Below are 26,326 nucleotides of genomic sequence, written 5' to 3' on the forward strand. Positions count from 1 at the left end.
CAATAATGATTCTTCCAAATTAGCAGGCAAACAAATTCCGGCTTTTCTTTTTGCTGACACAGTTTGGTGATTTCCAGAACCCCAGGTGGTTTGCTTAAGATACTGAACACGTTTGTCGATTTTTGTGACTCGCGGGGCCAGGAGGTCGACATGTTAATGACCAAATATATGTCCATTAACCCACACAGGTCCTACAGGGGAGGATTACAATGGGGAATACCTACTTGGAGAAAGTTGATGAGTTTGAATGTTTGGGCGTAAAGATAGCTAATACCCTTTCATGGAACCCACAAATACAGACGTATCACCTAAGAGTCCAGCACAGGACTGCTGCAGGTCTTAAAATGCATAGATCATGTCTCTCTAGACCACTGTCACCAGCAATACAGGTCTACAGATGAAAGGCCAAGCTGCAGCTCTGTAGGGAGCAGACATTTGAGGAGCAGCTGATGTTGGTATCCTGGCTTTAAAAGAAACATATTTTATTAGATCTGTATTAAGACTTCCCCAAAGCACCCCCACATTACCCATTTGTTTATATTGCTGTAAATCAAAATAAACATCTTGCTGGTACTAGCATCTATAATATATGCAATAATGCTTAGAAAATGAGAGACCCATCTTATTTGTTTGCCTGGCTTATCAGCTAGCCAGGAGAAAATGGATCCCCGTTGTGTCTCAATTTAGGAATGAGACCGTATTACATTTCTGTAATAGTATTCAAAACTGATGCTAGCAAAATTATTCTGTTTGTTTCAGCAAATCTCTACACTGGATCCAGAGGAAATGTCAGGGTGTTTTCCCATTAGTCAATTGTTTTATTTCAATGTTCACATTTTATTGATAATGTGTATATGTCATCATATTTTGTATTTTATTATTTTATGCGTTTTATGGGGTTTTACACCGAAATAAACTACATTGTTTGAACTAGGAAGATTCAAAATGGCAAATACAATACGGGAAACACTGCTGGAGAGATCAATTAAAACACAATGATTGTATGGGTTAGTTGTGGTGAATTCATGTAGGCACAGTTCATACCCTAATATGATATGTACATATGTCAGGATTAATTCACACACGATCTTAAATTGTCATGGTTCCTTGTGAAATCCTCGTTTTGTATTGATAAGATCCAGTCCCTACCATGAAGATGGTAGTGTCTGCAGAAGCTAATGTTTTTTGCACTTTCACAATATTTCTACACTTGCTGGCCGTATGCTCAGTGGCACAGAGCGGAACATCCTAACATGTTGTTTTTTTAATATTTCAGCTCTGCATGGTGTCCCTCAGTCTCTTCAGGACTCTTTTGAATCTAAATTGCGAAGATGTTTTGTTGCAGCTCGTGCTCAGGTACGTCGCAAGACTATGCCGAACAAGCATATCCGTTCTTGATCAGATGTGCTTCCTTCGACTATCTCCGTACAACACACAAGCCTAGATTTTGGATAAAGCCTAACACAGTTAGCAACTCTTCAGAGGATTGCCATCCTCTGATGATCGATATGCTAGGGAGCTAGTGATACTACTCCACTATCAGAAGCTGAGGACTCTTGATGCACGGCCTCAAAGGGGTTGGAGTAGAAGCACAGTAGCAACTACGTGTATTCTTTGGAGGGAATTGCTAGACTGCGGACGTGATGAGTGGATGAGTGATGGTGAATAGTGTTGAAGAAAAGAACTTGTCCATTGCATTGTGCATTGATGTTTCTTTCCTCCACTCCTTTTTCCTCCAATACCTGTAAAGCCGGCTGTGCGATACTGCACCCTCCACCCTTCTTGTCACTTTGAGCCTTATAGTTGCTATCACTGTTATTTCAGAACCTACAATATGAACACAGTCTCTGATACTACTGGTATAGACTGTCATCACCTACCCTACAGAACATCCTCTATACCTACTGCAACACTACATATCCTTCTCTTACTACAGCCGATCCCACAAAATTACTACAGACCCACAGTAGCGCCACAGATCACATTGTAACTCATTTATGCCATTGACCTTGCTATATTATTGCCAACTTGACCCTGCTGTATTATCGCCAACTATGCTGCTGTGCACGTACCTGATGTCAGTCAGCAAACCCAACCATTGTCCTTCTGGGTCTGCCATAGTCCAACCATATGAATAGCTGAGAATCTAAGTGTGCTATATTGTGGTCTAGTTATTTATGGTAGTTTTTAGGCATTATTTTTGACTTGCATTTTAATACGTTAACTTCTGACTAAGAAACGTAAGAACCTGTGTTCTACCCTTTTTCAATGATCTTCCATTTCCTTCATGTCTAAGTGATGTTTACTTACAAGTATTCCAGGGAGTGGCTTACAGGAAAACATGCTTTTATCGTTACACACGTTCAGTATATTTTCTTTACTACACCTGGTCTATTGCTCCCAATGCATGCTCACCCACCATATCCTCTAAGGTTTGGGCTCCTCATTACTTTACTTTAGACCCTTGTTAAGGCATAGAGTCAAATATGTTGTTGATTTTTTGGCACTGAAGTTGTCAATCTGCCAGCCCTTTTCTCACAACTGACACTTCTCTTAATTGGGCTTCATGGGTGATAAATGCTATTCCTCATATCTTGAGGAAGTAATGGCCGCATAAGACACGGTAACCTTTATTGCATAGTTCATCATTAATATCCTGTATAATTTCTTTATTATATTGTTTAGAATTTCATATTGTCATATAAATTGTGTTATCCACCTTGAAACAATTGTAACATTAACAAAGTACATGTAAAAAAAACATGTGAATGACACAACAACAGCCACACGTCTGGGTTGGGCTAGGGAACTCTGGATGTCGAGAGAGGGGTTCTGGCTTGTTGGGAGTTGGCAGAATGGTGCATCTTGGGATAGCCAGGTGGAGCATTTCCCAGGAAGTGGCCATCAGGAGGGAAGGAACCTGGTAGCCTATTGACTACTGACTGCATCTACCCTGAGAGCATTTTCTGATCATAAATAGGGCAACCCTGGCACTAGGAACTCTGATCTCGTCTTCAATGGAAGATGGATTGCCCTGCTGCACCATCAAACCGGCAAAGCCAGGCTGCTTCGGCGTGGACTGTACCTGCTAAACTTGGTGGCTAGCAAGGGCGAGGGTCTGTGCCTTCAGTGTCCTGCTCATAGAAAAGTTGGCACCAGAGCCCAGCCAAAATCCAGAGGCCTGTAGGTTCAGGTGGCTGGCCTCGTGTTCACAGTTCAGGTTTACAACAGCTGAAATGCTTGCTGAGGCAAGTTGGTTGCCCAGAGTCTTCAGATGGCTGCCGTGCAGCACCAGAGATCAGGACGTGATGCTTAAAGTTGCGCCTGATCTCGCTGATCCTGAGAGAGTCATGAGAATGCAGCTTAGTTGCCCAGAAGATGAGTTAATCCCCAGGGACATATTTGGCTGTTCCTGCGATATCCACAGTCTGGTAGCCTGTGGTGACTGGACGTCTACCAGCACTGAGAGGTCCTAGAGGGAAGTCAACCCTGTGAAAAGGGCCGCCTCACCCCTTTGTGGACCGAAGAGTAGCCACAGAAAGACCCCTGTCAACCGCACTGCATCCACAGCATCTTCAGCCTCCTTCATCCCTTTTATCAGCACTATTTCCGTAGGAAACCAATGCAACCGATAGGTGCCTGGAACTGACTAAGGAATGCTTCTACCTTTGAGGTAACTGTTTCTGAGGACCTTGCTGGTCTTCCTAACTGTTGGTAGGCTGAAGTGACTCTTAAGTGACCACAATACAACTAGCCCAACCTTTAGTGAAAACGTTTTTGTGACAAATTCGTCAGATTTGCCAATGCTTGTTTGCGGTTGAGTGAAATGCTTTGATTTACTATACCTTGCAAATTCTATATCTCTGGAACCCTCTGGTGAATCTTTTCATTGTGGTGTCTAAAAATGCATAACCATGCAGTGTATTTTTTAGGTCTCGCGACCTATCGATGCGCGCAAGCGCATCGAGCGTAGCGAGAATTAATGTGGCGAAAACATCTTCAAACCAAAGGGCTTTCAGCCCCGCGGTTTTCATGCAGTGCCCGTGTACATGCACGCGCATCGCATGCAAGCCCAGCCTCTCCCGCCCCCATCCGGCATCAGGCTTCTCCTCCCCTAGCAGCACTCCTCCCACACCAGCAACTCCCCCCTCCCACACCAGCACCTCCCCTTTCTCTCCACGCAATCACAGCCTCCCCCTCCCACACCAGCACCTCCCCCCTCCCACACCAGCACCTCCCCTCTCTTTCCACGCAATCACAGCCTCCCCCTCCCACACCAGCACCTCCCCCCTCCCACACCAGCACCTCCCCTCTCTCTCCACGCAATCACAGCCTCCCCCTCCCACACCAGCACCTCCCCTCTCTCTCCACGCAATCACAACCATGCTGCACTGCCGAGCCTGGGCTTTTCCAGCTCTTCCCTCCCACTCTCTCACTCTCCCGCCCCAACCCGACTTGTTCTTGTTCTGAACTGCAGATGTTCGAAGCGCCGAGCCAACTGCACAGAAAGAGCCAGTCTCTTTGAATAACAGTCAAAAAGAGCCACAAATGAAAAACAGATCCCTTGAGTCATCTGATCACGTGCAGACGAATGACCGCTTTGGTTTCAATGACCTCGCTTTTTTTGTGGTTCTTTTTGTGCGTAAATATTTGAAACAAAACAATGAAGCAATGGGAAATGGGGGAGAATTCATGTGCTCCATCGGATAGTCAAACCACCGCTTTTTTCCGTGGCGTTTTCTTCGAGTGCACGTACAGGCACGCGCATTTGGCCCATACACTTTCATGGCCATCTGTTCCTGTTCCTAATGGCCCTCCCCCCTCCCCCAGCACAGCGTGTACTTCTTCCTGTGTTGCTGTCTCCCTCGTGCTTTTCCCCCACCACTCGTGTTGCTCTCTCCCTTGTGAACCCAACCCACCCCCCCGCCGCTTGCATTTCCCGTACTTGTTTTTATTTTTGACTAAGAAGTCCACGAGAGTGCATGTGCTTGCCTGATGTCTCCCTTGTGTGCATCTCTCCTGTTCCTCCGTATTGCGCTCTCTCGTATGTCTGCGTCTCAACCCCATTCTCTCCTTCACAACCAAATGCTTCTCTCCCCTACGCTGTGATGTTCTCTTGACTGTTGCTGTCTGCCATGTCTGAATTTTGCCCACTCCCTGTGTTGCTGCCTCCTTCGTGTACTTCTTCCTGTGTTGCTGGCATTTGGCCCATACACTTTCATGGCCATCTGTTCCTGTTCCTAATGGCCCTCCCCCCTCCCCCAGCACAGCGTGTACTTCTTCCTGTGTTGCTGTCTCCCTCGTGGTTTTCCCCCACCACTCGTGTTGTTCTCTCCCTTGTGAACACAACCCACCCCCCCCGCCGCTTGCATTTCCCGTACTTGTCTTTATTTTTGACTAAGAAGTCCACGAGAGTGCATGTGCTTGCCTGATGTCTCCCTTGTGTGCTTCTCTCCTGTTCCTCCGTATTGCGCTCTCTCGTATGTCTGCGTCTCTGCCCCCACTCTGGACTGCGCACTTCGAAGATCCTTTGCAGAGTGTAAACGAAAATACTGCATTGTTTAAATGCATTATTTTCACATCATAGCAATACGGTACAGCACCATTAAAAGCGCATAGCAGGCTGGGATAGCTTGTTTTTTACTTGGGCAGCGTTACTTTCGTTTTGCAGGTTTCAACAAGCATTCCCATAGCCAATACGACTCGCATTAGGAAAGTGTAAGCTATTGGCTTTGTAAATAACAATGCTATTAATTTCTATATTTTCAATGCCAACACATATTAAAAAAATAATTGTCATTTACAATACCAATAGCTCACACTTTCCTAATGCGAGACCTATTGGCAACGCCAGTGCTTGTTATAAATTAGTGTCGGATTTCCATGGTGTTAGGTTGGTTTCTTCTTCAATTATTGTGGTGCTGTTTAAATGCTTTACACTTGTTCCTTCGTGTTAGCCTTGCTGCTCAATGCCACTGCTACCGAGGGTTGAGCTGAAGGTTTGACAAACGAAACCTGCTGGACCTAAAAGGGTTGGTAAGTGTATTACACAGTGAGGTCCGACAATCACACCACATAATGCATCCCATTTCCTCACACCCACTGCTTCCAAAAACTCTCAGAAGAGAGTTCTGAGCATTGAGATATCAAACAAGGGGAAAGAAAGTTGGACAATTTTTAAGGGGGTCCAATGTACTTGTCCTGACAACAATAAACAATAAGTGGTGTACAGAGTTCCCCCAGGAGAGTTCAAGAAATTTAGCTCAACCAGTAATTCTCTCTCACTCAATCTAGACAAAGGGTGAAGTGAGGGTCTCAAGTGTGCGGTGTAGACCCATATTCCAGAATGTAAGGATACCTCACACAGGCTACCGACAGGACTACAGCTGTAGCCCCAGCCGATAGTCGTCCAGCCTCATCATCGGTACCCTGCTCCTTCGGCAGGCTGGCGGTGCAATGCCCGTCGGGCAGCGATGGAAGCTGCACTTTTGATGGAGATCTTTTATTCTGGGCCAGCGGGTGTGTGTGTGTGAGGGGCCTAAGGGAGTGTAATCGTGAGCGTGGTAGTGAAGTTAAAAGAAGTCAGGGAAGTCCTGTTGGTGAATGTTTTAATAGTCAGGCTTCCTGCTTCAATAAAAAGGTACAGGGGTACTAAGGGGTGGTAAGTAATGGAACCAACCCTTACTCGACCCTTAAAGTGCAAGAAATGGTCAACATGTTTCACGCCCTAAGGGCGATTCATCAGGACCTGGGTGCTCATAAATTACTCGGGTCCTCTAAGTTTTGCAGGACACCAGTATACGACCTGAGGCAGTGTCGTATCGTAATGGTTCCACAGAGGGGACAGCCGGCTGTCCAGACCGTTGGTTTCCAGTGGGAGGGGTAGGTGCAGAGCAGCTTGCCTGCAGCGACGTAAGAGGACTTCCTCATTCGCTGCCGGCCCCACTTGGACGGCGCGTGAGGTTACCAGGAGGAAACATTAGGGTTCCCAGGAGGTCCCCTCTGTGGAACCATTACGATACGACACTGCCTCAGGTCGTATACTGGTGTCCTGCAAAACTTAGAGGACCCGAGTAATTTATGAGCACCCAGGTCCTGATGAATCGCCCTTAGGGCGTGAAACATGTTGACCATTTCTTGCACTTTAAGGGTCGAGTAAGGGTTGGTTCCATTACTTACCACCCCTTAGTACCCCTGTACCTTTCTATTGAAGCAGGAAGCCTGACTATTAAAACATTCACCAACAGGACTTCCCTGACTTCTTTTAACTTCACTACCACGCTCACGATTACACTCCCTTAGGCCTCTCACACACACACACCCGCTGGCCCAGAATAAAAGATCTCCATCAAAAGTGCAGCTTCCATCGCTGCCCGACGGGCATTGCACCGCCAGCCTGCCGAAGGAGCAGGGTACCGATGATGAGGCTGGACGACTATCGGCTGGGGCTACAGCTGTAGTCCTGTCGGTAGCCTGTGTGAGGTATCCTTACATTCTGGAATATGGGTCTACACCGCACACTTGAGACCCTCACTTCACCCTTTGTCTAGATTGAGTGAGAGAGAATTACTGGTTGAGCTAAATTTCTTGAGCTCTCCTGGGGGAACTCTGTACACCACTTATTGTTTATAGTTCTGAGCATTACCAAGATTACTGAAGCATACTTCCCTAGTCCCTTCACCAAACCCTCTCCAAACACGAAACCGTTAACCTTCAAGATCAAGTTGATGTATTTCTCCAGACTTTGTCTTCTTTTTAAAAAATTTAAATTAACAATGCTGCCAACTCCACTCTCTCTCCTAATGCAAACACTTGAATTAACTCATTCATTATTTTTATAGTTTGTGTATTTTTTTCTTCTTCCCTTTCCTTTATCCTTCATCATTTAATTTCCCCTATTCCTGTCTTCCCTCCCTTCCTCTGGTTCTACTATCTCTCACTGTTCTCTCATTCTCTTCTTTACAGTTTATCTTTTTTTTCTCTTCTTTTCTTCTTTCTTCCACTTTTCATATCAATTTTCTCCTCTTTTATACATTTTTGTGCTCTGATATTATTCTACTTATCTTGTACAAAGTTATTCTCTTTTTTATATTTAGATTTATTCATATTTTATATATTATAATATGTATGGTATCAAATTTGATTTCATGTTCTTTATACCACATATCTACTCACTTATTTTTTCATTTTACTATTTATATAAAATATGATTCCTTATTTATTGTTATTTATTCGTTCATATTTATCACCAACATATGTATTTAATATTATCAATCATTTGTTTTATTATTTCTGTGTTACTCTGTATTTCATGATAAAATTCAATAAAAAAATTCAACACAAACACAAAACCGTTTGTATTTTAACTTGTTTCCTTGTTGTCCAAATCACCAAACTTATGACTAATGTTCATCAGGACTGCTTTGTGCCTCTCAGCAGTTAATGCGGAATTAGCACTTCCCAAAATCATCTACACTCTGACTTCAACCACATGTAAAGGAGACATCCACTTCCTCTACTTTGCAATATGTTTCTTCGCTAGTCTAAAATCAGGGCCGTCGCCCCAGTAATGTATAGCATTTCCTGGCACTCTTTCAGCACCTTCTATGGACTCTTAGTTGTCTTGTTCCAGCCGGAATAATAAACCTAAATATGTGTAGTTCAGTATCAGAAGTAGTATGGTCCTTGTTATCACTCTTCGGCCTCAAGCACTCTGCTCTCATTACAGTCCTAAACTTTCTCTAATGGCTTGTGTTAGGAATTTCTTTATAACCTGTTCCATTGACCAACAGTGCTCATTTCCAGGGTGACAGTTTGTTTCTAGAGAGATCATCTGTTCTCTTGTGGGGTCCTTAACCACCGCCTTCTTACTTAGTTTTGCAACAGTGTCTATCTCAAAATCTATATCCCAACTCCTAGCCTATGTTAGAGCCAAGGAATATTAAACATCTTATTTGTTCTCCATACACTTTGTGCTTCTTCCTCTAGGTCATCATGTAAGACCTTTTCCATTCATGCAACTCAGCACACTGCCTTTTATGTTGCAAAGATCAGCTTTTCTCTTCCTGGCACTCAGGGCACCTTCCACTTGCCCTCTAGAGCAGCCAACTCAAGTTGATTTAAACCTAAAAGCTTCATTTTCATCGGCTTCTTAACTCCTTTCTTCCCTTCCTTACTGTCTGTCGTATCAAAAGACCAAGCGTCCTCATCTATGGCTTCCTTCGCTGTACTCTTGTTTTCCAAAGTCAGATTTCATTATCTCCTTAATTGAAAATTGGGATCTCCTTCTGATTTACATCTTTTCATAATCACTTCCTGGACTTCCTCAGCAGATGCTGAGACATTAATTTCTCCTCCCTCTAACATTTTCAGAAACCATTTATGTTTACTTAGATACTCATAAAACTGTCCCCAATTAATTTCAAGAAATGTGTCCATCAGCCTGTGACAAATACAGACGATCTATGTCAACCTGTAAGGCTGCCATTACGCTACCCTGAATTACATTGGCTGCCCCTGAATTCTTCTCCGCGTAACTGTGGTGAAACAAATGTGCGATTTCACTGCATTCTCAAGACACAATGACGTTTGTAAACTAGAAACAGTTTCACACCAAAGCTTTTGTCATTGAAAGGGAGCTCTCACTGGACAGTGCATGTACCTCCTTAAGCGCTAAAACCAGTGTGCACCACCTGCTCACTGCTGTCCGCGCATTCCATAAGATATTAAGTCTAATGCCCTCAACTTAAAAATAAACTATCTGCAATGCCTTATAAAACACACAACTAAACTCTCCTTTGCTCTTCTTTATGGAATTAAAGCCACACACCCACTCTAACTCTAAACGGCGACAAGACGGAAATACTGGTTTTGGGAAAAGATCAAGATCTCTGGAATCCCGTACATTGGCCTGATCAGATGGGCGCCTTTCCTACCCCGGTGACCCACGCCCGTAATTTGGGTTTTATACTAGACAATTCCCTATCCATGAACAAACAGGCCAGTAAAGTAACCAGCCTATGTCTCACCATAGTTAAATGGTTGAGGAAGATCCTCTGGATGCTGCCTGTGTCAACGCAAAAGACCGTAGTCAATGCCCTTATTACATCAAGGCTTGACTACGGCAACATTCTCTACTTGGGTGCAAACAAATCTGTGATCAGACGATTACAGGTAGTGCAAAATGCAGCGGTCAGGCTACTCTGCAATATTCCGAAGAACTCCGGAGTCTCGAACCATCGTCGGAATCTTCATTGGCTTAGGATCGAAAGCAGAATCCGCTTTAAAGCCCTGAATTATATGTTCAGAATTAAAGCAGGAACAGCACCAAAATATCTCCAAACTCTTGCCTACCTCTATACTCCCAAGAGAAACCTCCGGCCACAGACGGCAGCCTGTTTCTGCATACCAAGGTTCAAACGAGCAAGAACAGGTGGCAGATCCTTTGCCTATCTGGGACCCTCCCTTTGGAACACGCTCCCCCCCTGTATCCGAAAGGAAGAAAATTATTTTAGGTTCAGAAAGCTTGTTAAGACCTGGCTGTTTGAACAATAAACACTCAACAGCCACCTCCCTCTTTCTGCCCTCAAACTAGCTGTGTCTAGGCGCCGGGAAACCCTTTTTGGGTAGCTGTTGCGCCCTATAAATTGATAAAATAAAATAAATATATAAATAACTTAAAGATACGTTTGCAGTGCCCCTATATAACACACTCTCCAATACTTGCTCATTAAAGGTGTTCAGAAATTGGAAGTAGCACACCAAACACTAGTGCTCTGCCTTATAAAATAAATCACCCAAACTGTTAAAATATAACTAAAGAAAAATCAAGGTTCTTGGCTGTCCAGGAGGGAGCAGCAATAAAAGGGAGGTTGAGGGTGTCAGAGAATTTATGGGCTGAATAGTGTTCTTATTCTAAAGTTGTGTTTATGTAATTTGAAAGCTTTAAATTGCTACAAGGCGCAGCAATGAAAGATGTCCATTCATATTGATAGCCTCTGCTCTTGCCATAAAATCTCCATTAATATATGTGATAAAGTACTTCCCTTTTTTTTAAGGCAAACCCTGGGCTAGGCAGTGAATTATGTCTGTTGGCTTGTTGTTGAGTTCTGAGTCTCTGCCCCCCACAACTACCTCCCTGAGAGACCTTTGACTACTCCCTATCTCTACTCTGTGAGTCAGTTGTGGAAGGGGTGTACTTTGCCTAGTTTGCAGAACTATAGTAGGATAGTAGTATACTGCCTCCAAAGTTTTATAGACCATGCAAAAATCAGTTTCCGCTCCAAAAATGTATGTCAGCATTTAAAGATTCACATACAAATGGTTGTAATGTGGCTGTTTGAACCAGACACTACTTGGGTATAGCATTAAGGCTGATGTTTTTAAGGTGTTCTGTACCATGGATTCTCATCTACAAGGATGTGCTTATGTTGTTTCTCAATTCCAGGTACCTCATCCCCTGCAATCATGTAATGCTAAGCCAGAAGAGAGCTGTCAAGGACTTAGATTTCTATGGCAGAACTGCAGACAAGTTCCTATCTTTGATTCCCAAGTGCTGCCAACATGAAAGATTTCCGTCCCCAGACCAGGAAGAGGAACATGCCACATGGTCGAAAGGTGAGAAAGTCACTAAGGATTTTAAAGTTTGTGGCATTTGCTTCCATGGCTTGTCCTTGGCAGTCACTTGACACCTGTGTTCATTTAGTATCTCCATTTTTTTCATGAATGGCTGGACTGTTCCAATTGGAGGAGAGTCACAACTGATCTGCATATAGCTGGGTCCAAACTGAGGATGCATAGGTAGAAAAAGAGTGATGGGTTGGAACACTAGCCTGAATGATTACCAGTAATTAGACTTCATGCAAGCATTACTCCCATTACCTTTTATATGTTTCATGTAATGCCCTAGGTGTCCAAGTGTATTCCCTAACGTAGATCTCTTGTTCACAGTGCCACTGGAGCCAGGTTGCACCTGACTGACGAGCTCCACTCAGGGCACAACTAGTCTCCGGCTGGTTCAAAGAGGACCTGACCTGGCAGTTCATTCCGGACAGTTCCTATTGGAGCTGAGTCAAGAGGGTATTGCATATGGCTAAGTCGAGACTTAGGTGGCATAGTGAGCAGTAAACGGTTGGAATGCTATCCTAAATGATTGGCAGTGGTTAGACTCCTAACCATTCCTCTCATCACCTTTTGTGTGTTTTATTCAACTTGCTGCAGCTGTCACAGACCTTACGCATGACAGGAGCCCGTCTGCGACCAGGTCTGCAGCTATAAGCTATGAGTTTCTACTGATTCCACTTGGCTCTGTACCAATACTCCCATCACGTAAATCTAATACGTTCATGACAATACCTAGTAAAAGGATTGGCATGTTCAGGGAGGCCTGAGGTAGATGCAAAAACTATTGCCTGCCTAATTTTCACAAATGCATCTTAGACTTCACTAGACCACTGCAAGCCTTTATGTGCGCTTTTTCTAACATAATTCTAGAAAGGCTTCACCATTTCAGTGTAGCCTAAGGGCGTAGGAACCACTGTCTGCAGTACCCAGCCTTGCCTAGAAAAGGTACGTATCTGGCAGGCAATTATAGGGAGGGACTGCTTACGAAAAGCTTCCACTCGTTCAGAAGAAAGCTGGTGCTTCCCAGCAGAGATTTTTATGACCAAGACACAGATGCCAAAGGCTGATCATCAACATATTGGACTAGAGTAAAACCTTGGGGGAAAACTAATGTATCTTTATCCTTCTTCAGGACGTAGGAATAAATTAAAGGGGACTCTGCAAACCCTTGAGGTATTTGTGTCCACAAAAGGTGAGACGCTCAGAATGTGAACAAGAAGAGAAATGGACCCTTCTTATGTATGGGGATGGAAAAAGCTAACAAAAGGTAATCCACGGTAAACCATTAGGCGATGGCGGGGATGCAATAAAAGATGGTGGCGCGGTGGGGACCACAGGTAGCTTGGACTATTCACATTAATTCCTGTATATGTTTACTTTCCACAATTGCATATCGGGAAAATTGGAGTATTACATCACAATAGGTAGCTAACCCCCATAACTTCATTGAATCTGCTCTTACATGGTGGATCCGTTCCTCCCCCTCGGGGTTTAACGGTTACTGGATTTCTTCTTTTAAAGGTCAACATTCACCTTCACTGGTTCCATTGATGATATGGACCCCAGGCCATTAGCCTCTGTAGACCACAGTGGGGATGGTACCTGTGAAAGCAACTCAATGAAATCAGAAGATATGGCAGTTTCATTAGTATTACTTGGGCAATTCTTACTCTTACACAATAGTGCGAGTAATTTGTTTTCTTGATGATGTATATTTAAGAGCACACCTTCCGAAGTGCAGAGTACAGTACAGTTTAGCTTGCAGAGAATATCCATAACTAGCACATTAGTTTGGGAAGTGAGGCTGAGCAAAAAGGAATGTTTATTACTAATGGGTCCCAGGGCAATGGAAACGGGATCGGAAATATATTGAGGAACTCGTTGATTAGAATTACGACTGGGTTTATGGACATACCTGAGAGAGGTAAAGAGGGTAATTCAGAGGTTTATAGAGGTAAACGGCTAGTGCCCATACACCCATGTCAAGGGACTAGGTCATACCCTTACCATTAATGACACAATCTAAGAATGGTGGGCCCTTTTGATCTACTTTGATTAAGGTATTCACAGCACAGTTGGAACCTCTCAGGCTGTCACAAAACTCAGGATTAAAGTTTTGAGTAATCTAATGAAATCCAGATTGACTGGGACAGCTGACGCATTAGATGCAACAAGCATTTACAATACAATGGTCTCAGCTTTGTTAAAGTTAGAGCTATTGGCATTGCAAATTGCATTTTTTTCATTTTTTGTTTTTTTAAAACATAAATAAATGGTATTGTCATTTACGTGGCTCAAAAAGATCTGTTTTGGCACTTTAAGAAACCCTTTACTGCCAAAGATCCATGGCCCAGAACTCAGAGGCAAGAGATTGAACCTGAACTTAAAAACCATCCATTTTTGCATTTTAAGATATCTCTTTTTTAGCAAACAAAGACTCAAATGTTGAAGGACCTTTTTTCTCTTCTTTTTATACAAATTCAACGTATTGTATCAGCTTATTTCGATATTTTATCCATATTCTTAACTTTCTCTTATTGTTTTTAACTGTTTTTTTTTGTAACATTTTTGATTGTGTATCTCTTCTAGTTTCTTTTACAAAGAGTAATTGCAAAGATTTTCATTAATCATGCAATAAATAAATAATCCAATGGCAACAGGTGAGCATTAGAGAGTATCAGCGGACACAGAGCCAAACACACACACACACACACACACACCAACACACACACAGAGCCACACACACAGCCACCTACACACACACAGAGCCACCCTCACATAGACCCACCTACAAAAAAGCTACCCACACAGAGCCCAACACACATCCACAGAGCCACACACACACAGAGCCACAAACACACAAACACACACAAACACACACACACACACACACACACACAGAGCCATACACACACACACAGAGCCACACACACACAGAGCCACACACACACACAGAGCCACACACACAGGGCCACCCTCACACAGACCCACCTACAAAAAAAGCTACCCACACAGAGCCCAACACACACACTCACAGAGCCACACACACACACACTCTCACAGAGCCCCACACACACACACACACACACACACACACACACACACACACACACACTCACAGAGCCACACACACACACAGATAGAGACACACAGACCGAGCCACACAGCTGCAGCCCACCCAGCAGAGCACAAGGCAGGAGGCAGTGCCACCAGCCTTCCTTAGCCAACACCAAGGGGAGCCAAATGGGTGCTGGGGAGGGTGTGCCAGAAAACAAGGGTTTGGTAGACAGGGGGTTAACGTGTTGTCCATATGTAATAAGCATTCAGCTAGTCGGATCTGTGACACCTCTGGAAATCGTCTGATTGTCTTTTTTCATGTGGGGCTTCAGGTTTGCCATTGCCTCTATTCTTTCTCTTTCTCCACCACCGGTGGCCGCACCATGGCTTTCATCAGAAAAGCTTGCTGGCATGAACTGCATGCTGTGTGCATACGTCTGATACGAAGTATCGTGCCTGGTGATCGTCTGCTCTATCACATATTACCTCACAATAAATAAAACAATCTCGAAGTTGCGCGGGGTGCACTTCACCCCCGCCCTGGCCTGAGGGCTTCTGCTACGAAGTTCGACTCGTGCGTGGTCAGAAAACATTGTTCGAACCCCTCCTGCTCTGCTCCTTTCGTGGTTCATCAACTGGAAACAGCCGGGGGGGGAGGCTACACTCTTGAAACAAAAGGAATCACGTGTTGTGTAAAGGATTTTCACAGTGTCACGGGGTTAATTCAAGTGGCACGGCGCTGGGCATGCAACGCTCACAGACGAGCCCGTTGAGATGGCACAGCACATTCAAGGCGGTGTGCAAGAGAAACTGGCTGGTGTAGTACATACATACTACTTGCCATACATGCCAACGTAGAACTCTTTGGGCACAGGACATACAACATACACTACGAGACGTGGACATGCCAATGTGAAACCCTTCGGACACCGAGCTCGCTTGGACAGTGGAGACATACGTGCCCATGTGAAGCTATCTGGGCAGAGTCCTTCACATACGAGAAGACAAGTGCACACCAATGTGAAACAATCTGGGCACAGGACATACTGCACATGCAAGGAGACATGCATGTTAACAAGAAACTACCTAGGCACAGGACAAACATCACAATGCAGGGGTCGTGCATGACAATGAAAAACTATTTTGGCACGGCAGAATCCTAAGTTAGCGAAGCATGGGTGCATCGGGCCTTACCGCGAGCAAGAAGTGCCACCATAGTGCCTGCTTTAAAATGTGATTTAAAAAGTGGGGGCCTTTTAAAAGGGGCGTGGTCAAAGAAGCATCACACAGAATCTTTTACAGGAGGCATAGCCTACAATTAAGTGTGTGACAAAACTATAGGGAAACAAATCCCGTGCTTTATACACAATGCCACCTGACCAGTACTTAGGTGCCTTTCTGTGAGTTTCTGTTAGCGCATCCAGGCATGTCATACAGCAACAAATATATGTACCTAAAATAAGCCAGCCCTATTGGCTATGCAAGTGCTTGCCAGCAATACTTTTCATTCAATATCCGATAAATAGGTACCAACCGTGAAATTGTCATGAATTGCTCAAATTCGAACTATTTAAATTCTGAAAACACGAGACTTTGAATGAAACATTATAAAAGTCCATGGAACAGGGAGTAGTCTCCTGGGGTGCCATTCACTCTTGTTGTCCCTTTCATATCACTTTCCTCTGCGATCTCTCACTCTACATTAGTCTCTTACAGCATTTTTCCCCACTATATCTATCTTTCCGAAATCCAGAATCTGCATTTCTCATTTTTTATCACCTTCGTTATTGCGACTTAACTATTTCCTTCTGCATGTACTTTCCTATATCTCCCACCTTTCACCATTCTCTCTCTTAGCACCTGCAAACACAGCATTATCAGCACTATGAACATCCATCCACAAGGTAAATTCACTCTGGCAACCACAGGCACCTGAGAAGTATGATCTATGCAAAACTCATAGTACGCATGAAAAACAAAACTATAGCAAGACAACATCTGGGAAAAGCAAATGCCACTTTAAAGCCCTAATGATCACGACGACACAAGCTAACTGGGCAAATTACCCACATCGCTGACTAGAAAAGACGTGTTTATAATTGTAAAACTATATGTACACAGTACATACAACGATAACTAGGAAACATACACACGACAGCCATCGAGACACAGTGCATGCACTCTTTACTAGGAAACGTGGGCATGCCAATGGAAAACTAGCTGGCACAGCGCATACAAGGAAAGATGTACAAGCCAACGCAAACCTACCTGGCACAGAGCATGCAGCACGCAGCACATACAAAGAAAGATCCCCACACCTTTAATACCGGGAGCAGTACAAAAAGCACGTACAAAGCAAGATTTGAGTGCCAGTGCTAGGACACAGTAGGCACGGCACATCCAAGGAAGGATGCGCGAGCCGACGTGAAACTACATGGGGCAGAAGATTCTACGTGCTAATGTAGAACTATCTGGGAAGTAAAACTATGTGAGCTCAGTACACACAGCTGGTAGGATGCGCTGCCCAGCACTAGTGGCAGTCCAGTCCGCACAGTGGTTCCCAGGAAGAGATGTATGTGCATTGGACCGAAAAGCTGCTCGAGAGCCGAACAGAAGCTGCTCATACAAGGTAAAAACCCTACAGATTCAGTACAACACTACCTGCTGGGTCTACCTATCCAGCCAGTAACACCCGCAGCGGCAGCAGGGGTTGAGGCCAGAGAAGAGGAGGAGGGGGCTGCAGAGGGAGCAACAGGAAAGGACGGGCGAGATTATCGGGGCAGCAGGTGAACAGGAGGGAGATAATGGGAGTTGGGATGGAAGGGAGAGAGGAGAGCACCAGGGGAAGGTGCACGAGAGAAAGGAGACAGCAGAGAGAGGGGCCAGCAGGAGGGAGGGTTAGAAGGAAAGGGGCTTCAGAAGGCGAGAGGACCAGATTTGATGGATGGGTGGGAGATGAGACGGGGACACTTACAGCAGGGCAGGTCTTCCTGAGCACTCGACTTCTTCTGGCAGCATTCATCCAGAAATGGTGTCACAAAAGCGGCGGCATTTTTGCGATTCGGGGCGTGTTTTTTAGCAGTTGAGTGACGGATGATGTCACGGCTTAAAAACTGCAAAAAACACGCCCCGAATCGCAAAAAGATGGGGCTTGAAAAGAGTGACGCCCCTCTCCTCCAATGGCTGACCTCCGTTTAGGAAACCAACCAGTGGAGAAGAGGGGCGGGTTCAAGCCCCACTGTAGCCAAAACAAAAAATCTCGGACTCCGCCAACTGCTTACGCAGTGCAGCGGAGGCCGAGCCCTAAAAATTGGGACAGTTCAGTTTCTAATGCCCCAACTGTCCACAGGTAAAACATGATCCTCCTGCTCCTGGAACCTTTCCACTGGCCCTTCAGTTACTGCTCCCAGCTTTCTGTCCAGCTCCCCCACCCCCTCTTTATTCCTTTTGTTGCGGGCCTCATCGCTCCACACCCTTAATGGTGTTCTGCATCTTCAATGACGACTTTAGATTGGTAAAATATAATCTAAGCCAACCTGGAATTAATCAAATCCAAAGCTCTGATGCTGTGCCTTGAGTGGTAAAAGGCTTTATCCTTTTCTAGCTTGGCGTGGATGGCACTGTGATAACCCTATCCTTAAAAACTCTGCTAGAAAAACAGACATTTGAGGTGAGCAGATTCAGTGTGTCGGTGGTGTTATAAAGTGCTTCTGTTTCCTTGTATATGTATATATATATATATATATTTTTTAACCCCTTCGCTGCGGGGTATTTTCCCCCCCGCTGTGCGGGGGGAGGGGGGCTGCGCGCGGCGCCGCTGTGCTAGTGACGAGCTCTGCTCGTCATGAGGCACAGTGCAGCTGCACTCATGACGAGCGGAGCCACAACCACACCCGTTTTTCGAACGTTCAGCACAGCAGATTAATTATCCCTGCGTGCAACGTTCCAACGGCCATGCCTTAATTCAAAATTCTACTCTGCGGATGCAGCAAGCAGACAACTGGCAATGGGCACTGTCCCTCGAAGGCACACCTGGTTACTCATCTCAGGATTTAAACCAGTACAATCAAGTATCCTTGCGATGACTCTGATGGGTAACTGGTTGTTTGGCCCAGGAGTGGACCAAACTCTGGACAGTATGAAGAAAGCTCTCGAAATAGCCAGGGCCATAGGGAGCTCTCCATGTGTGCAGACACTCATTCAAGAGAGGTTTTCTTCCAGATGGTAGAGGTCAGGGGAGGCATGGCTTTTCTGCACGGGTGCAAAGACAACTGGAAAGCAGCCAATTCTCTGGTCCCACAAAGTGGCAAGAACAAAAGAGAAAGGGCCGGATTTAGATTTTGGCAGACTGGTTACTCCATCACAACAATGAAGGATAGCCTGTTCGCCGAAATATAAATCCCGTAGGACAAAATGTGATTTCTATTTCTGCCAGTGGACAAGATATCCATCACCGTTGTGACGGAGAAACCCGTCCTCCAAGATCTAAATCAGGGCCAAAGCCTTTTTTTTCCAAGGTAGAGAGAAATCAAGAGGGAGGAGGAAACACAAGGGCATCTGCCGCTAGATACTCAACATAACTTGAGCACTCTCCACCTACCCCCACACACACAAAACACCTCTAGAGAGCAGAATAAAGGACTTCAGTCATAAAACGTAAAGCAACTGGAAGTGCATTATCAGACAAAAGTGGACTGTAAATATTTTACACCATGGCTATTATTTTGACTTCATGCAAAAGCCATCAACAAAAACTTCAAACCACTAGCACTACAAAAATGATCAGTTACAGGTGAGGGAGACAGAGCTGCAACAACCGCTGCACAAAATGGCTATTGAAAGAGTTCCCCACAAAGAAAACACAATTGTGTGTGCCATTTTTACTTAAAAGCCCCAAAGCAGGACTTTACCAAGGAACCTATCCTAGATATATGCTTTGTAAACAAGTACATAAAGATGCTAAAATTCCAAATGACAACCTTAGAAGATGTTATCCCTCTGCTAGAGAGGGAAATCTTATCTTGCAACTGTGGGATCTCAGTTGTCTACATTCCCATACACCCTGCACACAAGCAATGTCAAAGATGTGTCATGAAAAGAGAGCATTACCAGGTCAAATGTTTGCCTTTTCTTATAAAGTCCCCACCAAACGTCTCCACGAAGACATTGGCAGTGGTAGCAGTACACTTCAGGGGATAGGCTTTTCTTCTTTGTCCGCATTTGCACAATTGACTGGTAAAGGCAAGCACATTCAGACAGTGTCAGACCTGATGGGTAGTAACATTAGGTTTCACAGTAAATTAGGGAAAGTAATCTCCCGTACCAGAAACAAATTCTTTTTGGGGTGGATCTGGACACAGCAATAACCATGGCAACTGCACGAAGGGTCCAAGCGATACAAGGACAAATTTGGATTTACCAGTCGTCGCAGTCTGACTGTGAGGACATTGATGAAACTACTTGGGATAGTGGCTTCTTGCATCCACTTTTTTCCAAACACAAGGCAACACATGAGACCAATACAAGAGTCGATGAACAGTCAATGAATGGTCTCAGGCCACAGGCATCTGAGAAGGTCTAGTGGTTGTCACAGCCAAAGCAAGCATTGGGGATGAGGTTGTGTAATACAGTGAACTTGTCCAAAAGGGAAACGTTTCACAACTCCCCTCCGCAACCAGTCATTACCACAAACGCGTCGCACATGGGTTGGCCGGCTCACAACGGTCTACTCAGAATAAGGGATTGTGGTTGACACAGAATGCAACCAAACACTTCATAGAACTTAAAAAACTTTTCTTAGCACACAAGCCTTTCTGAGAGCCACGTACAGAACACAATACAAATACTAATGAACAACACAACAGCAATGTTTACCTCAATAAGTAAGGGGGGCGCAGTATCTCGCAATTGGAACAAGCCATCTAAAAATGAGACATTGTATTAATTGCAAATCGAATTGCAAATCGTTCTGAGGACGGGGACACACAAGCAAACAAGTTACGCAGGGAAATAAGCTGTTATCATGACTGGGAAGTAAAACAATCTATAATAGATACAGATTAGATTTCCAACACTGGGGAATGCCAGAGATAGACCCCTTTGCAACACCAGTAAACACAAAATGCTGGTACTTTGCATACTTTGCAACTATACACTACCCTCCCTAGTCTCTTGGGAATGCCCTGTCGATAAGCTGGTACCGGATATATGCATATGCCTTTCCCCCAGCAGTTCCAGCATCACAGTGATTCTCATAGCTTCCAAAAGGCCTCATCAACCATGCTTCTCACACCAGCTGCAACTGTCGAAACACCAGTATATCAATACTCATCTGCACAAGTACACCCTGACCACGCATTTAGGGAAAGTATTCCACCAGAATCCAGCAGAACTACAGTTGAGAGCATGGTTCCTGAAATTGCTGAATTCCAATGCCTAAATTCGTCAAAGGCAGAATTACGCATCAATAAACAAGCTCGGAAACCATCCACTAGGAAGTGCGATGTTTTTAAGTGGAAGAGATGTGTAACATGGTGGCAGGCTAACAAGATGCTACATGTTGCATCAATTCATGGTCATAGTCCATTACCTTACGCGCCTGACTGTGCAAACTCTCTTATGCTTCACTAATGTTACATGCATCAGCCATAGCAGCTTATGTAAAAGGGTTACATGCTAAGCAGCCTTTCTCTGTTCCACTGATCAAAACATTCATGGATGGCGTGAAAAGATTCTTCCCTGTTCAGGTGGTACGCCCCTCACAGTGGAACCTCAACCTTATGTTAGCTGGGTTATTGACGGCACCTTTTGAACCCATGCATAAAGCTATGCTCAAACAAATTACTCTGAAGACTGTCTTCTTAGTGGCTGACACATCATTAAGAAGTGTGAGAGAGTTAAAAGAACTAACAGTGGGGGCGTGGCCAAGATGGCGACGGAGTAAAACGTGACTGCGAGCTCCTCCGGCACCCCGAGCCCTTCATAGCTTTGTTTAGCGGTATTGGGGCGATTTCAACCCCGGCTTTTGACTCTCCTGGGTTCGCTGAGGCGTCCTGCATTGGTTTGTCCCTTCTCCCGTCGAGCTACGACATGGGACGGCGGACTTAGCCGAGGTGTTACTTTGGTGACGCACTTGCACCGGAGCGGCCTACGGGGCTTTGTCTGGGCGGCATCGACTCTTCGCAAGAGGGGACTCGGGACTCTGGCAAGTGATCGAGTGAAGCGCTTCTATGCGAGTCCCCCACACTGGAATTGTGACAAGCCTGCCTGTGATTCCGGTGTCCTAGCTGGCAGTTGTCGCCGAGCAGAGGTGACGAGGAGGCGCCGGCCTGTCTGGAGCTTTGCTGGACAGCGCAGACGACGAACGGGCGGAGAGGTGGTGCCATCTTGCCTCTCACCATTTGCACTGGGGCGTCGCCTCATGTCGACGAGGAATCGCCTGAATAAATCGGGGAAGGATGGTCCCGGTAAGGGGGCATCTGGATCGCCCCCCGGTCCTAGCAAGTCACCGACCAAAGACGACGCTGATGGCCCGGTCACGAAGGCCTTCCTGATTGAGCTTTTTTCCTCCATCAAGGAGGATATCACGGAACTGAAAGCACAACTAGCCTCCGACCTCCGTGAAGTCCGCCGTGATGTAGACGGCATCGGCGAGCGTGTAGCGACCCTGGAGGACCACGACTTGGGCCTCAGTGGGGATGTCCATCAGCTACAGCAAGACTTGCTCCAGCTTCGCGAGCAAAATCTAGACCTCCAGACCCACTGCGAGGACTTGGAAAACAGGTCCCGTCGCAATAACATCCGAATATGAGCGGTGCCGTGGGATGGAGACGGTGGAAACCTGCGGGAATATGTGGAGGCTCTCTTTTTGCACATTTTGGCGGAGGACGATCGCAATGAAGTCAAGATGGACAGAGTGCATCGGGTAGGCCTGCCGCGTGGCGCACGCTCGCCGCCTCCCGACATCTTGGTTTGTGTCCACGACTTTCAGCTGAAGGAGACGATCCTGCGGAAGGCGAGAGACACTAACAATTTGCTTTTTCGTGGGCACAGCCCTCAACTTTTCCAAGATCTGGCGGCCTCCACCATGCAAAAGCGACGGGACTTTCGCCCAGTCACGGCCTTTCTGAGGGAGCACGGGGTGTCCTCCTCCTGGGGTCACCCCTTTGGGCTTATCTTCCGGTGGCAAAATAGATTGGTGCAAGTGCGAACAGTAGCAGCCGCCAGGGACTTGCTCGGAATGGAGAAAACATCTGCGTCGGCGGACGCCAGCGCCTCACCAAGAAGACTTCGCCGTTCCCTTTCCCCGGCTTGGCAGAGAGTGGGCCTACATGGCGCAGCAGAGGGGCCATCCCCGTCGGCGAGCCAGAGTGAAAGGGGAGAAGCTTTGGCCTCGGTGGCCCAGGTGACTGAATCAAGCCGAGTGGACAGCTCCCCGGCGGCTTAGGCCCCCTCAACAGCGGCCCGTGGGAGCCGGGGGACTCTACCACCTCCGGTACTCTGTGGGACAGTTCTCCGATGGAGGGTTACCCCGACCCTGGATTCGGGGGGGGGCATTACCTGGGTCTTCTACCCCCGACCCTTACGGTCATGTCCGGCTTTCATTGTTCTTTTTCTACTTTTTGCTTTCCCTTTTTTATGGTTTGTTTCTGAGGCTCCTGTGGGTTTTGGTAGGCTTGTTGGGGATGGATCCCGGTGGTGGTGGATGGGGACCTGGTATGGCAGTGGTGTGGCTGGTTTGTATCTAGAGTTGGGCTGCATGGTTTGGAGCGCTGGGGGGGAAGTAGGTCTCGATGTTGCCTGTTACGATAGGCTCCTGGAACGTTAAAGGCCTTAATTCTCCTCAAAAGCGCCAGAAAGTTTGGAAGTATATTTTAGATCATCAGCTAGATGTGGTGGGCCTGCAGGAGACTCATTTGGCCCGCAAAGATGAATCCAGGCTTAAGCACAGGCTGTATCCCCCGATTTATAAATCCTCAGCCACTACTAAGCACCGTGGGGTTGCACTTTTGTTCCGATCTGCCCTTCAATTTCAGCCTGTGGGGGGGCGGGGGGACAAAGAGGGGAGGTGGTTGATGGTGAAGGGAATGCTCATGGGTAAGCTTTGCACCTGGGTGGTGGTTTATGCTCCAAATACAGGGCAACATGGGTTCCTTGAGACTCTTCTGAGTGTGATTGGGGACTTTGGGGAGGGAGCGTTGATTGTGATGGGAGATTTCAATTTGGTTTGGGATAAAAGTCTTGACTGTTCACATCAACAGAGGACGGAGACGGGTCTCTTTTCCCCAGAGCTGCGCGATAATTTGTTAAGTCTGGGTCTTATTGATAGCTGGCGCTCCCTCCACCCCCGCACTAGGGACTACACGTTCTATTCACATGTTCACCACACATACTCCCGTCTCGACCATATTTTTGTGCATCAATCTTTACAGGGCGACCTGCGCGATAGCAACATTTTTCCACTTTCAGTTTCGGATCATAGCCTTTTGGCGACGTGCTTGATCTGGGCCCCAGAGTCGTCCCCTCATCGCAAATGGTATTTCCCGGCATCCCTTACGCGAGATGAGGAATCCTGCAAGAAGCTTAGGGCGGCCATTGGTGAGTTCTTTGAGCTGAATAAGATTGGTGACACCTCGATCTTTACCCAATGGGACGCCTTCAAGGCGACGACACGGGGCACGTGCATTGCATTGAACTCCGCCCTGAACAGGCTTTGTCGTGAGGAGAGGGAGGCGCTGGAGGCGGAACTGACTACGTTGGAAACTGCGCATAAGCAGAATCCTTCTAGAAAGACACTTCGCCCTCTTGCTGCGGTGCGAGGGAAGCTCAGGGCGCACTATAATAATCGAGCTGAATATACCCTCCTGCGCCTACGGCGCCTCTCCTACGCTCAGGGCAACAAAGTGGGGAAGCACTTAGCACGGCAGCTCCGTGATCAACGTGAAAGAGAATATGTGGGTGGCATTCGGACCCCCTCCGGGGTAGTGGAACACAGGGATGCGGTTAAGGCAGAGCTCTTCGGCGACTTCTATGCTGCACTATACTCGGCGGACCGCCTGGTGCCGGCCGCCCAGCAAGCATACTTAGAGGCCCTGTCGCTACCGCAGGTCTCCAAGGAATGGAATGAGCTCTTGGAGGCCCCGTTTACTAGGGAAGAGGTGCTTTCAGCCATTCGGTCCCCCAAACCGCAAAAAGCCCCAGGCCCGGACGGCTATACGGCCTCCTTTTATCAGACGTTCGCGTCCGAGTTGGGAGACCACTTGGTGCTCCTTTTCAACAACATGAGGGAGGCGGGCCACACTTCGGGCACTATGGCGGAGGCTATGATTTCGATTATTCCCAAGGCGGGGAAAGACCCCTCCAGGTGTGAATCCTACCGGCCCATAGCCCTCCTGAATGTTGATGCCAAATTGTATTCTTCTATCCTAGCCACCCGGCTCAAGGACCTTATGCCTGCTCTCATTCATCCGGATCAATCGGGCTTTATAAAGGGTCGTCAGACCCATGATAACACCAGACGGCTGATTCATCTGATTGAGAAGGCGGAACGCTTCAGGATTCCAGCTGTTCTGCTAGGCCTTCACGCTGAAAAGGCGTTTGATCGGGTGGACTGGAACTTTCACTTTAGTACTCTTCATGCTTTTGGCTTTTCTCCCAAATTTATAGATATGCTTCGGGCCAACTATCATGGCCCGCGTTCGAGAGTCATGGTGAATGGTCATGTCTCACCATTTTTTGCTCATTCCCGAGGCACAAGGCAGGGCTGCCCCCTATCTCCCTTACTTTTTGCGCTTAGCATAGAGCCTCTTGCCATTAGGGTTCGAGAGGACCCGAATATTGTAGGCCTCCCCTTTTCGGGAGAACAGCATAAAATATCTTTGTTTATTGATGATGTCCTTTTGTCGCTAGCTGACCCCGGGACTTCCCTTCCGCGGGTGCAGGACGTGCTTTCCCAGTTCGAAGCAGTGGCAGGGTTTCGGGTGAACCCCGGCAAATCATACATACTCAATCTCACACTTTCACCCTCTGAGGTTGAGCGCATTCGACCGCTCACGCCCCTGGCCTGGTCGGGCTCCTCCATTCAATATCTCGGGGTCAAGCTGACCTCCTCCATCGCCACCCTGTATGCAGCTAACTTCCCCCCTCTGCTGACTCAGATACAGGCTGAGCTGAATCGCTGGAAGCCTATGTTTATCTCTTGGCTTGGACGCGTGCATGCTGTCAAGATGACGCTGCTCCCCAAGCTTCTATATCTGTTCCAAGCCCTCCCCATTCCCTTGGACGGGGTTTTTTTCAACGTCTGAAGACTATGGTTCTGCGTTACATCTGGCAGGGGGGCCGTGCTAGACTCTCCTTTCTTACGATTCGCCGGCCCTTGAGGAAGGGTGGGGCTGGCCTTCCAGACATGCTTCTTTACTACAAGGTGGCACAACTCTGGGTGTTGGCTGAATGGACCCAAATGGAGTCAGAGAAGCATTGGCTGCATATGGACAGGAGTGTGGCGGGGCGCTCTATTTGGGACCTGGTTTGGAAGGCGAAGGGGGATCGGCCTCGCAACGCATACATTAGCACCCCTACGAGCACCACTCTGAGGGTCTGGGACTCGGTCTCTAATGATGAACGATGGACCTCCTTTCCTTCCCCCTTC

At 46.5% G+C, this 26,326-nt stretch overlaps 1 protein-coding gene across 4 annotated transcripts in view; it reads left to right on the forward strand.

The window, feature by feature from the left end:
- The window catches only part of FHIP1B (FHF complex subunit HOOK interacting protein 1B), a 449,140-nt gene that overhangs the window by 335,158 nt on the left and 87,656 nt on the right, over nt 1-26,326 (forward strand). For all 4 annotated transcript variants that reach the window (XM_086933723.1, XM_086933726.1, XM_086933725.1 and 1 more), the window contains 2 exons: nt 1,277-1,356; nt 11,447-11,616. In XM_086933723.1, coding sequence (XP_086789849.1) covers nt 1,277-1,356; nt 11,447-11,616 — 250 coding nt within the window. The remainder of the gene's footprint in view (nt 1-1,276; nt 1,357-11,446; nt 11,617-26,326) is intronic.

This window comes from Lissotriton vulgaris, chromosome 8 (assembly GCF_964263255.1).
Source record: "Lissotriton vulgaris chromosome 8, aLisVul1.2, whole genome shotgun sequence".
Classification (NCBI taxonomy): Eukaryota; Metazoa; Chordata; class Amphibia; order Caudata; family Salamandridae; genus Lissotriton; species Lissotriton vulgaris.